The sequence below is a fragment of the Mytilus edulis genome, chromosome 9 (assembly GCF_963676685.1).
Source record: "Mytilus edulis chromosome 9, xbMytEdul2.2, whole genome shotgun sequence".
Classification (NCBI taxonomy): Eukaryota; Metazoa; Mollusca; class Bivalvia; order Mytilida; family Mytilidae; genus Mytilus; species Mytilus edulis.
In genome coordinates, this window is record NC_092352.1 from 47,575,518 (window position 1) to 47,588,108 (window position 12,591).

General features: G+C 31.6%; 1 protein-coding gene across 4 annotated transcripts in view; it reads right to left on the minus strand.

Moving 5' to 3' along the window:
• Nucleotides 1-12,591, minus strand: part of LOC139488514 (disks large homolog 5-like) — a 65,348-nt gene that overhangs the window by 24,254 nt on the left and 28,503 nt on the right. For all 4 annotated transcript variants that reach the window (XM_071274204.1, XM_071274207.1, XM_071274206.1 and 1 more), the window contains 5 exons: nucleotides 7,964-9,175; nucleotides 4,297-4,513; nucleotides 2,225-2,360; nucleotides 1,245-1,372; nucleotides 352-457 (listed from right to left, as the gene is read on the minus strand). In XM_071274204.1, the coding sequence (XP_071130305.1) occupies nucleotides 352-457; nucleotides 1,245-1,372; nucleotides 2,225-2,360; nucleotides 4,297-4,513; nucleotides 7,964-9,175 (1,799 nt within the window). The remainder of the gene's footprint in view (nucleotides 1-351; nucleotides 458-1,244; nucleotides 1,373-2,224; nucleotides 2,361-4,296; nucleotides 4,514-7,963; nucleotides 9,176-12,591) is intronic.

Consider the following 12,591-nt stretch of genomic DNA (forward strand, 5'->3'; position numbering starts at 1 on the left):
CCTTGAATGCAGCCATTGGCAAAACTCTGAAATCAAGTATCCACAATATTTAAGGAGGTAGACCTAGGTTAAGGGAAATATCTCTTAAAATCATCAGTACGTTTGTGTCAGCCATTTTCATAAATATGTTCTAAGCTTCTTGGATACATAGATTATTTCCAATCTGTTTCATGTAAATGCTTAAAATTCATTGACGAAACTTGACTTTTACAAACGCATAACTGATTTAAAGAGTTATCTCCCTGTACCAAGGTCTACCACTTAACTTCTCCTAAAACCATGAAAATTGGTATCCACAAATATCCACACAAAAAAAAGGAAAAAAATCTACAGTATGAATGTTTTACTTACAAATGAAGCTACACTAGAAGAAGAATTCCTGAGAACTTGTAAAGCTGATCTCTTGTCAAAATTTGTGACATCAACGTTGTTTATCTGTACAATAACATCATTTACTCTAAAAAAAAAATGAAAAATGAATAATAATAATATTTATACTATCTATGGCTTAAGTCCCTCAAATAGTGTTGAATGAATGAATATAGTTTTTGGGGTGTCAATGTAAAATCATGGACCTACACCTTACATCTACATATTTATATTATTGAGTATGGAGACAGATTTACAAGAACATTATCTATTTGTTTCAGGATCCCCAATGCTTATTTATATATAATATCTTTAAATATTGAGATTTATTGGATTAACTTAAGTTTTAATGATAACTTATGGATTTTTTTAACAATATTTACCATGTCTATGCTGAAAATCGATAATATTAGTATGAATATGAATATTGCTGTACAGGCTCATTGTGGAGTTTATTCTTATTCATAGAAAACCAGAAGCAAGAACTAATTGTAATCAATATCTCTAAAATAACCCAAGCTATGATCAATCTGATATCTATCTGACATTATTGAACATGATGCAATCACTCTTCCATTGAATCAGCAAGTCTGTTTTTTTCAAAGATATTTGATTTATTAAAAAGGCTCTGTGAAAATGAATTGCTTAACATAAGAAAATATTATATTTCTTAAGAATTAATGAAAAAGATAAATTTCAGGGCCTTTAACAGCTGACTATGCAGTATGGGCTTTGCTCATTGTTGAAGGCCCTATGGTGACCAATAGCTGTTAATTTCTGTGTCATTTGGTCTCTTGTGGAGAGTTGTCTCATTGGCAATCATATCACATCTTCTTTTTTATATGTTAATCAGTTTATATTTTGACTTGCCCTACCTTAACTTTCCATCAGCAGGACTAGATGCCTTGACATAACTGACTAATATAGAATTGTCACTAGCACACTGTGGGTCCTCTTTTCCTCCACACAAATCAAATCCTAAATTTTCTGGATTTAAACCTCCCTGAAAATGAAAACATAAATATTGATAATGATTATGATATATTTAGTTATCAACTGAAGTAGTATGATATCTTTTGTAAAATTCTTTCAAAAAAAGTGCAATGAAAAAGGTAGCATGAAAAAGACAGGAACCAGACAGAACAATTAATTTCAATGATAGACCAGCAATCAATTCATGAGGGTCGTAATGGGGGTACCTTCATGACGAATAACGGTAAAAAATCTTGCCAAATGATGTTAACAATTATTATGGTGCATGACGATAAAATGTACACTTTCTTTTAGTAGATAAAAACATCGACTGATTTTGACGAATCACGTTAATTTTTTCCCAAAAATGACGGTAACAATAATTATTTGAGACCTCTGACGAATCACGATAAGGATATTTTGACGAATCACGGTAAAATTTTAACCAAACGGTAGCCAAAAAAGGTCAACTGGCCCCTGCCATAAACTATGAAAATGAGGACAAGGTCAAATGACTGCTGTCAGAAATATAAGTACACATTATAAAGATTTTATTGGTCAATACAGTTGATTAATATTAACCTATTTAGAGCATATGAAATCACCAGCTTACCTGAAATTGGTAGCAAAATTGAATTTGAATCCCGATTTTAGATAATTTCATTTCAGTTTTAATGTTCAGTATTTTTATTGTTAATGTTCAGTATTTATGATTGGTTTATGCATGCCTTTTATAATTTTATTATTAGACTTTAATCAGCAGTAATTTCCTATTTCCTTCCTCAAAGCAGAAATCTCATTAAGTTCAACCATGTGTTTTTATCATTTTTCCTTCTGTTAATAATGTAAGTAGTCATTTTGTAGACGGTATAAAACTACGTACAATTTCTATTTCCTGTGTTTCTGTCTCCCATTCTTGTAGGTCAGCATCAATGGCTGAGTCTCGGCTATGATTGTGTCCTACTCCATTTAGCTGACTTTTCCTTGCTTCTTTTTCTACCATGGCTTCATATTTCTCCCTAAAATGATAAATTTAAGTACATTGAGTAAATTCAAGCATTCAAATTTGCTTTAAATAATAAATGGTCCAGGATCATTTGAAATTTCAAGGTGAAGGTCTGTAAGGCCAATTAAAATTAATTGATAGATTTTCATCCCCGCCCGCTCCTCTGAAATCGTCCCGCCCCGATTTTTTTTATTTTGCAAAATTTACGATTTCCGGATTTTGTTCATTTCCGTTACCGATTAGTCAATAATTTCGTTTCATTCGAACTACCTGTTTATAAAATTTTGGTTTTCATATTTCTTGTTTCGAGTACTTTAAAACGATTATGTTGACAAAATCTGCTGCTCAATGATGACAGTATCATCTACGGAGAATATAGAAAGATTACCAGAAGGGCATGAAATATTCGGATTACGAGTATTAAATATGCTGTGTCCAACGCAAATCGCGGTATGTCACAAATTGGAAATTTCTTTCATCAGAAAATTGTGGATTTATTTAATAATACATTGACTTTGTGTAAGCAAATTTGGGTGGTGAATGATTTCCAAAGTGCAAGAATCGTGGAACAAATTGGTAGAAAAAAAAAAGAGTTCAAAAAGTCGGCAAACATACACATTGTGTACTAGAAAACCCTTAGATTTACCTATGGCTTTTGTTTTTGTTTAAAAACACAAAATACCATTTATAATGTAATTATATATGCGTCACTTATTGCATAACTTGAGAATCTTAAAAGCGCCAACTTTACTATTCCTGGCAACACTTGTTTGAGTGTTCATTTCATTCATAATACTTGTGCTGCATACCATTGCATTTGCATAAGTTTATGGGGACTACAAACCATCGCTTAGAGAGCAAAATAAATTTAGAGTTGGTAGTCAAATGAATAGAGAATTTCTCCATGGTTTTACTGTTTGCTGAAAATATTTTTCTAGAGTAGAAATTGCATGTAGAACAGTCCACGTTGCAAATCAGAGATGTTTATTCAAGAATTATGTACGATTCTTTATACATGTTTAAACATTTACATGGTATAAGCTAAATTTTGTAATTATAACACTTGCATATATATGAAGTTCACGCCACAAGAAGGTTTCAAATTGAATAAAATTTAAAAAATAAAATCCTCCCACCTGCCCCATTTTTTTCAAAACTTTTGATGAAAATCTACTAATTAATTTTAGTTGGCCTAAGAAGCATTATTGTAAAAAAAAAAAAAAAATTGAGGTCTTTGACTTGTGTGATTCAAGAATAAAAAGTCCCCTCTGAAAAGAAAAGGGTTGCTATACATCATTGTCACTCAACTTTGCAATGAAACATTTAATCTAAAAACATAAGTAATCTTTTCACAAATTTTTTATCAAATATTTTAAATTTAAGCTGCATTTAAAGCAAGATAATTTAAACATATCTATTTTATCTTGAAGAATAAGAAATGTGTGTTCTTCATCTATGAGACAGCAACCAAACGACAAAACACTTCATTTGGCCAACATAAGGTCTTCAACAATAGACATGACATATTTAAAACAAGTTGTGAATAAAAGATATGAAAGAATGAAAATATTCATTATTAAAAAACCTAATATTCTGCAATATACCACAACAGAAAGACAGGATGAAATCTATATATGAAACAATTTCAATTATATTTGAACTTCATTTATTATTGTTAATATCTGGAAAAGAATTCCTCAAAAGCAACAAATTTCATAAGTACTGGAAAAGAAAGGATAGGACCATGTTTCTCAGAAGCAACAATTCATAAGTACAGGCATGACAGTATGAGTGGCCCTATCCAAAAATAGTATATGTCAATTTCAATAATTAGATAAGTGTAAGTTTCATTATCATAATATGACGTGATGACTAAGTAATAACATGAGCAATTAAGAGAACATGTATAATGCTAAATAAATCATTTTAATGACTAATGAAGGCTATACCTTATTTCCTTCAGCTCCCTTACAGCCTCATCCTTCTGTTTCTTAAGGTTATCGTAATCCCTCAGAGCCTGAGCCTTCTCATTGTCTGCTCGGTCCCTCTGACGTCGTAAGTTCTCTCCAAGAGTTCTGATACTGTCACATTCCTGCAAGCTCTTCTCTCTACAACTAAGTGCCCAGTCTCTGCTCTTTTTGTACTTTTCAACCTCACCCAATGCATCTGAAATAAAAAAAAACAAACATTTTTTTACATGGTTTGAAACTTTAGCAGCATTTGAAGAATTATATTAGTGTACATGAAATTCAAAATTACAAAATACCATGTGCAGGTAATATGCACAAACTGAAATAAAACCTTGTCAGTGTGGTCTCAAATTGAATTTGGGAATCGGAAAGTATCCTGATACTTGTTTTTTGGAAAGTTTTGTATGGATTCTTTAGGCCATATATAGTAGAAATTCTTAAGGCTCAATAGGAATTTTACAAGCCTGGACTAGTGGGCCTGTAGCAAAGTCTTTTGACTGCGGCTCAGGACTGATGGAACAAAATGGATACATTAGCAATTAATAATAGACCACAGCAATTAAGGTACTGTACACTGGTTTCTGTATAATACTTGTACAGTTGCATCAAATTCCCTTTAACAGCAATTCAAGCATAAAAGGAAACAGTAGGATTATTTTGTTTTTGCACAGGGATCCAGTACATTGTTTATCAGAAATGATAACAGTGTAATGTTTCCTGTTTTTCACAATGTAATAGGAAACAGTGTATGCTCCCTATAGGAAACATTATACTTCAACTGACGAATGTTGTGACGGATCATTACGGGAGTACTTCCTCTATGATCTATAAATAGACTGTATACCATTACAACCTACTTGATCGTAAGTGTCTGGGAAACACTGAGCGTTATCAATAACCACTTTCATAACAAACAATAGGGGACATTGTACTTTAATAGGGGGGGAATGTAACCTCGTAAAGAGAGGACAACCACATAGAGTGTCAAAATCTTGACTCAATTAAACAATAAAAGAAAACAGATGTCCGTGCTGACCTTTCCAAACCTAACCATACTGTAGGTAATTGTCAGCCTTGTGGGGACAAGCGCTGCAAATGTTGCAACCAATTGCAGCATTCATCAACATTTCACAGTAAGACCACAGAAAAGACATACAAGATCTTTTGCAATGTCAACTGCAAAAGCTCAAACGTGATTTACGTTCTTGAGTGTCCTAGATGTGGTCTCCAATATGTTGGTGAATCTATGCAGCCATTTCACAAACGCCTCAATGGCCACAGGAGTGACCTCACAAAAAAACCGTACATTCCTGTCAGCCAACATTTCAGGTTACCTGATCACAACCTGAAAGATTTTGATCACATGAAGATCCTTGTGATCGAACAGGATTGTACATGGCAAAATAGGCAAAGAGAAAATCGGGAGAGGTTTTGGATAAAAACACTGGGTGTCCTCCATCCAGATGGAATCAATAGAAAGAAATAATTAAATTTACAGTCTAGTGTTAATATTATTATATTCAGGATTTCGGATTAAAATCAATCGACAAAAAACTTACCTGTATTATTAGTGATCTATGTTTACACCTTATACATTATATCTCATTATTGTTAAAATTTTTGTCACCGAAGAAGGCCATTTGTTGAGCCGAAATATTTGCAATTATTGTATAATTTATATCATCTGTTCAGTTTTTCCATCTTTGTGCAATGATATTCAACACTTTTTAGTGTTTTGTTTTCCATCTATTTATCGGTATTGTTACACAATCTTTCAGACTCATATATATATATATATATATATATAAACTATATGTATGTATTTGTCTCAAGGGAAATCATGTTCAAGCTATCTTGGGACTTTCATGTTTATCAAGTAATTAACCACATGAAACAGTTTGTACATCTGAGTATAATCTTTGCACTGAATGCATGCAAAAGACATGTCACTAATTTCTAAACTTTGTTTACGATGTTTACAAATAATTATGTTTATGACATGTGTTTTTCAATATTTGCTGTCAGGTTCATGGCAAAAGATCTTCCTCTCAAAGCAGCCTCATATTTCCCTTTATTTATGAAACTATCCTTGTATCATCTTTACATGATCAGATACTTAACGGACAATAACCTAATTTCATCATACATTTTTATAAGTCTTATCATGCTAATGAAGGCAAATGTTGACATGCATGACTTTGTAAAATGGGCCCCAAATGAAAACTGTACTTTTGTGTCATGAAAAACAGTTGATCAAAATCATCTCATTTTGAGTTCGAACTTGTTTCTCTACATGCTATGACTGCAAGTATTTCCGACTTTTTCATTATTTCATACCCGAGTATACATATGGTATACAATAAATAAAGGTCATCTTCAGAAACTAATCTAATATGGTCCTTTAAAATGGTCTGTTATTCAATTATATTAACCATTGCAATTTGGATATTTCTTCAATATAATATTCAAAATTACACAGAAGCCATTCAAGTTATGATAGCCAATATACGGATATATGGAAAACAATTTTTTATCTTTGACATTTTTTTAAAATGATATTAGAGTATGTAGTTATAAACCACATTTAATTAGCAATAATAAGAGAAAAAAAAAGTAAAAATACAGTTGTAAAATGTTTTAATTTTTATTAACAGTAACACCCCCACTTGAAAGAAAAACACAAAAAGCCTTGCTCATCAAAAGTGTCTCTTAACAACCCTGAATAAGTTCGGAAGCACTTGTTATTTGTAAGTAAAAGATAAGTATACTGTAAACACTTGAGGGTGAGTTGTTACCACTTATAAACAAAGAGTCGATAGTTTTACCGAACAACTGTGGTAAACCTTGAAGTCGGTCAATCACCGAACCTGGTCAATTGCTAAATTCATATGGCTGATCAAAGGAAGGGTTAATTAAAATGGTAAAAAAGTCTCATTATTATATTGACATAGTTGTTGGCTATGGATCTATTCATGTCATGCTTCGGTTGTCACATAAATAAATAATGTTTACACTTGCCAGGTGTACAATAAAAAGTGTACCTGTTTTTCTCTTTACATGTTTTACACTAGTCATACAGGTAGATCATGTAGGTAAAGTACATGAAGGTCAATTGTTATTTTTGTCATTAATATGTTTGAATAATAAATGTATGCACATGTATGTGCAATTGAAGTGTTTGACTCAAGTATATCTGCTTGATTTTAGGCATATTTACTGATTCTGCATGCACACCCAATTTGCAGGCTTCTTAAGGTTTGAATTATGAATGCATGCATGTTTATGTGCCAAAGAAGTGCATTATATATCCACTTTAATAAAATTAGGCACTCCAAAATGTTTTATTTTTCTAATTACTCCCAAAATGGCAGTCTTTTACAGTTTTAAGTTTCAGACAATTTAGATTCAATTTACCTTAAATCTTTCATTATTTTTTATTTCATTTTCTCTTATGAGTTTCTTTATACAGTATTTTTGAGTTCATATTTTAGTTCACCCAAGAGATTTTTTTAGGTATTGAATTCTGGTATTAATATGTTCATAGCCAATAATTTTTCTTTTCATACATGATCGTAGTTTTTTATGTACAACATTATATAAAACAGATCTAGAATGATTCATACACTACTCAAATATAAACACCTACCGTGTAAATCATTTTGTAACTTTTCAATCATTTTCTTCAATTTTTCAGTTTCTTTGGAATCATGATCACGGTCTTCTGCTTCTTCTTTCCTACTTCTCTCTCGTTCATAAGTTTCTCTCAGTATTCTTTCCTTTTCCATGATTGCTTCCTGACTTTCCTTGATTGCCATGTCTCTTTCTTGTTTAGCTAGATTGAAATCTTTCCTATATTCATTCCTCTGCATTTCAATCTGATCTTTCTTAGATATTAAGTCGCCATATTTATCATATATGTCGTTACGATCTTTGAATAATTGTTCACGTTCCTTTTTAATTTGTGACATTTCTAACTTTAATTTATCAATTTCTTCAATGGAGAATTTCTTCTCTTTTTCCATTGTTTCGATTTTTTGTCTCGATTCGTTAACCTCGTCTTGTAGTTGGTTAATTTCCTTTAGAACATTGTCTCTTTCAGATAAAACAAGATATTGGTCCTGCTTAGCCTCCTCACACTCTTTATGAAGTTTAGACACTTTCGACAGAAATTCAGAGTTAACTTTATGATTCTCTTTTATCAAGTCGTCTCTTTGTTGTGTCACTTTTGCCAGATCTCGAATGGCCGCTGTACACTGCTGTTTCAAACCATTTCTCTCAGCAAAAGCCGACTCCTTATCGAGTGAAACAGATTCAAATTGTTTTCTAATTTTCATATTATCCTCCACTAAGAGTCTTACCTTACTTTCCGATTCTTTGAATTTTCCTAAAATATTTGCATACCTTTCTGCCTGATTTTCAAATATGTCACTTCCAGACGAATCGTTTCCGGACACATTTTGAAAACTACGTAAATCTTCACATTGTGATTTCCAATTGTCAATTTCGTCCCTAGCATGTTGCAACTGTAACAGTACAGATTTGTATTTTTGCTGATAACTGTCTGTGTCTTTTAAAGCATGATTGTATCGTTTGACAGTTTCTTCCTGTTGCCGTTTCAAGGACTGAACTTCGGCCATGGCATTTTCACATTCGGTTTTGAGACGGTCATATTCTCTTTGTCGATCAATTGTCCTGTCCTCATTCATGCCTGAACGACTGTTTATTTCCATTCTGTGTTTATGTTTACTTTTACTGCTTTTTGATTCTTTGGTAAGAGATGGATAAGTTTCTGGTAATTCATATTCGTGTGAGGGGATAATACGTGTGTAGGTCTTTGGGCCATCTAGTGAGCGAGTATCTAAAATAATAAAAAGAAAACATTAAAGTTCGCTAAATGTTAGCTTAAGATATATAAGAAGATGTTGTATGAGTGCCAATGAGACAACTCTCCATCCAAGTCACAATTTGTAAAAGTAAACCATAACAGATACATCAACTACAAAAGAAACAAGATTTACCCACTAACATTTAATAACCAAAGCAGAACAATAACTAAAACATTTATTTTCTTTCTATTCAAATCATTCCTTCTAAAAACTAAAGAATCTATAAACAAAACAAAAATACTACTTTTGATTCAAAAAAAAAATTGTATACTTAGAATACCAAGTGTTACTGACCAATTTCCATGTATACCTCCACTTATATAATATATCATTATCTCTGTTTATGGTACAGTGCAAGCATGAATAAAATCATTATTCAAACCCCCTTCTAACTTAACACTTGTGCAACTGATTATTCTAAGTCTATCAACTGAGTACACAATATATATTTATCTATAGCAACTTCCAAAGATCATTTCGAACTAAATTTTGCCTTAGAAATATTATGCTGACCATTACATACTTGACTTTCTGAGACGAATATTTTATGGCGGAGTAAACAAAATCTTATGTTACTTATATCTAGATGACATTATCACCAATACTAATAAGGGTGGATCAAATCTATCTGATTTTATAAATCTGTCTATAATTTTAAGATTCATCATAAAATTGTAATTTTGACTGATAAAACTACATGAACTATTCAGTCTGCATTTACTTTAATCTACAAGGAGCCATTAAAGCAATCTATTTTATCCAAAAGGTATAGGTGAGGTTTCCCCAAGTAATTCTGAATAAATAGTTGGCTCAGGGATGGTGGAAATTAATTAGAACATGTATATTGAATTTTGATGGTCAATAGATAATAGATAGAATATACACATTTTAATTAAAATTCAGAATATATATGACCAAAAATAAAAGACGATGAACGACACATCATAAACAAATTAGAAGACCAAAGATTCATGAATGGATTGATGTTTACCATGTTCTGAACTCAAACATACTTTAGTGATTGAGGTACTCTGCTTTGTACTATGCAAAAGTACCTAGCCACATTTTAAACATACTTTAGTAGATCAAAAAGAAACAATCAGAATGAAGACTTGTCACACCAATAAGACAATAATTGACTCTTTATCAGGCCAGGTTTAGCTCTAACTCCTAACAAGTAAAAATTTTCAGCAGAAAAACAGATAAACATTGACCTCCTCTTTAAGCTGAGTAGGCTGTCCCTGAACCAAGGACACAGGGATATATATAATATGATTTACTATGAATAAGTGACAAGTTACCCCACAGAACATGCAGTATACCTACAATATTAATTACCCAGTAGATTTGAATGACATAAATAAGCTTTTATTTGCCTTCTTGGCCAAAATCAGGTTTCTGAATATCAGGTGGTTCAGGTTTTATGGTAACTATTAGTGATGTAAGAAAATTTCAAGAACAGGCACTATTCTGAATTTTGCTATGTGATCTACCGCAAATAATCCTTCCCAACATTCTAAAATTAGACTTTATGTTAAAAATGTTCCCATTCTTGAATCTAAAGTTAACCTAGGAGATGTTAAAACATTCAAATTGTCATTTACTTGTACTTTTTGATCCTATAAAATGACATTGAGCTTTTTCTTTTAAACAGACGAGTGACTCACTCATAAGAATCATAAAAGGCGACAGATGAAATTACTTACAGTTTATAACACCTATATAATATAGGTGTCAGGTGCTATATTATTAAGATCTATTTCTTATTCAGTCAGGAAAATTAAAACCTTCAATACTTTGATTTGGCCATGATTTAACTACTGGGTTTCACTTATGTTCATGTGACTGCTTTCTCCCAAGCAAGATAGCATCATTAAATCTGGTTAAATTGATATTGGTTGTCTTAAATTAAAAGCAAACCATTACTGTTTTGATAACGCCTAAAACTGTATATCTACATACACATATGTGTATACTTTATATATATATATATATATATCTGTTAGTTTATATTTTTTTGCCTAAAAGAGAAGCGAAAGACTGCTAGACTAATAATTCTTATCCATGTTAACTTTAATAGTAAAGCTATATTGCAGTGTTGCAACATTTTGGTTTGTGTGATTGGAATTATATTTGATATTTTTTTGGCTGTCTATGAGTCCTTGCTCAGTCTAAAAGATAACCTGAAGCCTTCCATACCCAACTAAAAAAGAAAAACATATACATGTATACATACTTTCAGGTATCAACACACAGTTTCAAAAGTCTACATTTTCAATGCTACATGTATCAAGTACCATTATGTTGATTTACCATAAGTGACCTTTAAAACAAGTGGGGGAGTGACAACACATTAACTAGTTTCAAAATCTCTCTAAATCAAATTTCAATGTGTTATAGATTGCTCTATTTTTTCAAAAGTTCTGTAAAAATACTACAAAATGGACAGATACCAGAAGTAAACATTAAATGTTGGCTTGGGGCCAATATCATCAATATATTATTGAGTATCAAAGTCATAATGAGGCTCTACATAGAAGTCAACAGATGTAAAGGTAATTAGGGATAATTAAAGGTCACCAGGTCACAGGACAATTAGTTTACCATCGGATAAAACCCTTAGGATACTGACCTACAAACTAAGCTAACTTACAGATCAGGGGAAAGTTTTACTATGATAATGAGTAATTAAGATGTTCAACACAAAAAAGCTGAAGTGTTGGCTTTCAATCAACAAAATAACACTGTATATATAAAATGTACAGGTATTTCCTGGCAGCTATTGATGAGGAAAGTTTCATCTTTAGACCTCACTTGTATGCTTTTATGCTTGATATATATATTTAAAATTTCCCTTTTGGTACACATAAAAACAAGATTCAAATTATCCCTTTCATTTTTCTGGTCTAAATATTTTAAGGTGTAAAAAAAACTTTCCAAGACAACTGCAAGATTTGTTATTTTGTTTTTTAGGCGTTGTTTTTTTTTTTTTTTTATCTCTCCTCAAATGTACTGTGGAATAATTTATTTCAGTAGGTCCCAAATTTTTCGCTGATTGGGGAAAAAATGTGTTTTCCATGATAATGTGATTTTATCCCATACAGCAAAAAAATCAATTGAACATCACATTGAACCTTTAAGGTGGTACCCAAAACCTTGACTAAAATTAATTTGGCTTGTTTAATTTTCACAAATTTGACAAACTGAAAGTATTTACTTTGACCCTTTGACAAAAATATAAAAATTTCAAAAAATTAAAACCAACCGTTTTATCAGAAAAATTACACTGGTTATATAGCAGTTCGACAAACACTTATTTTGATCATCAAGAAGCTTAATATTCCCTAAACAACACAATTAACGTAATTAAAATGTTTAGCTGATTTTA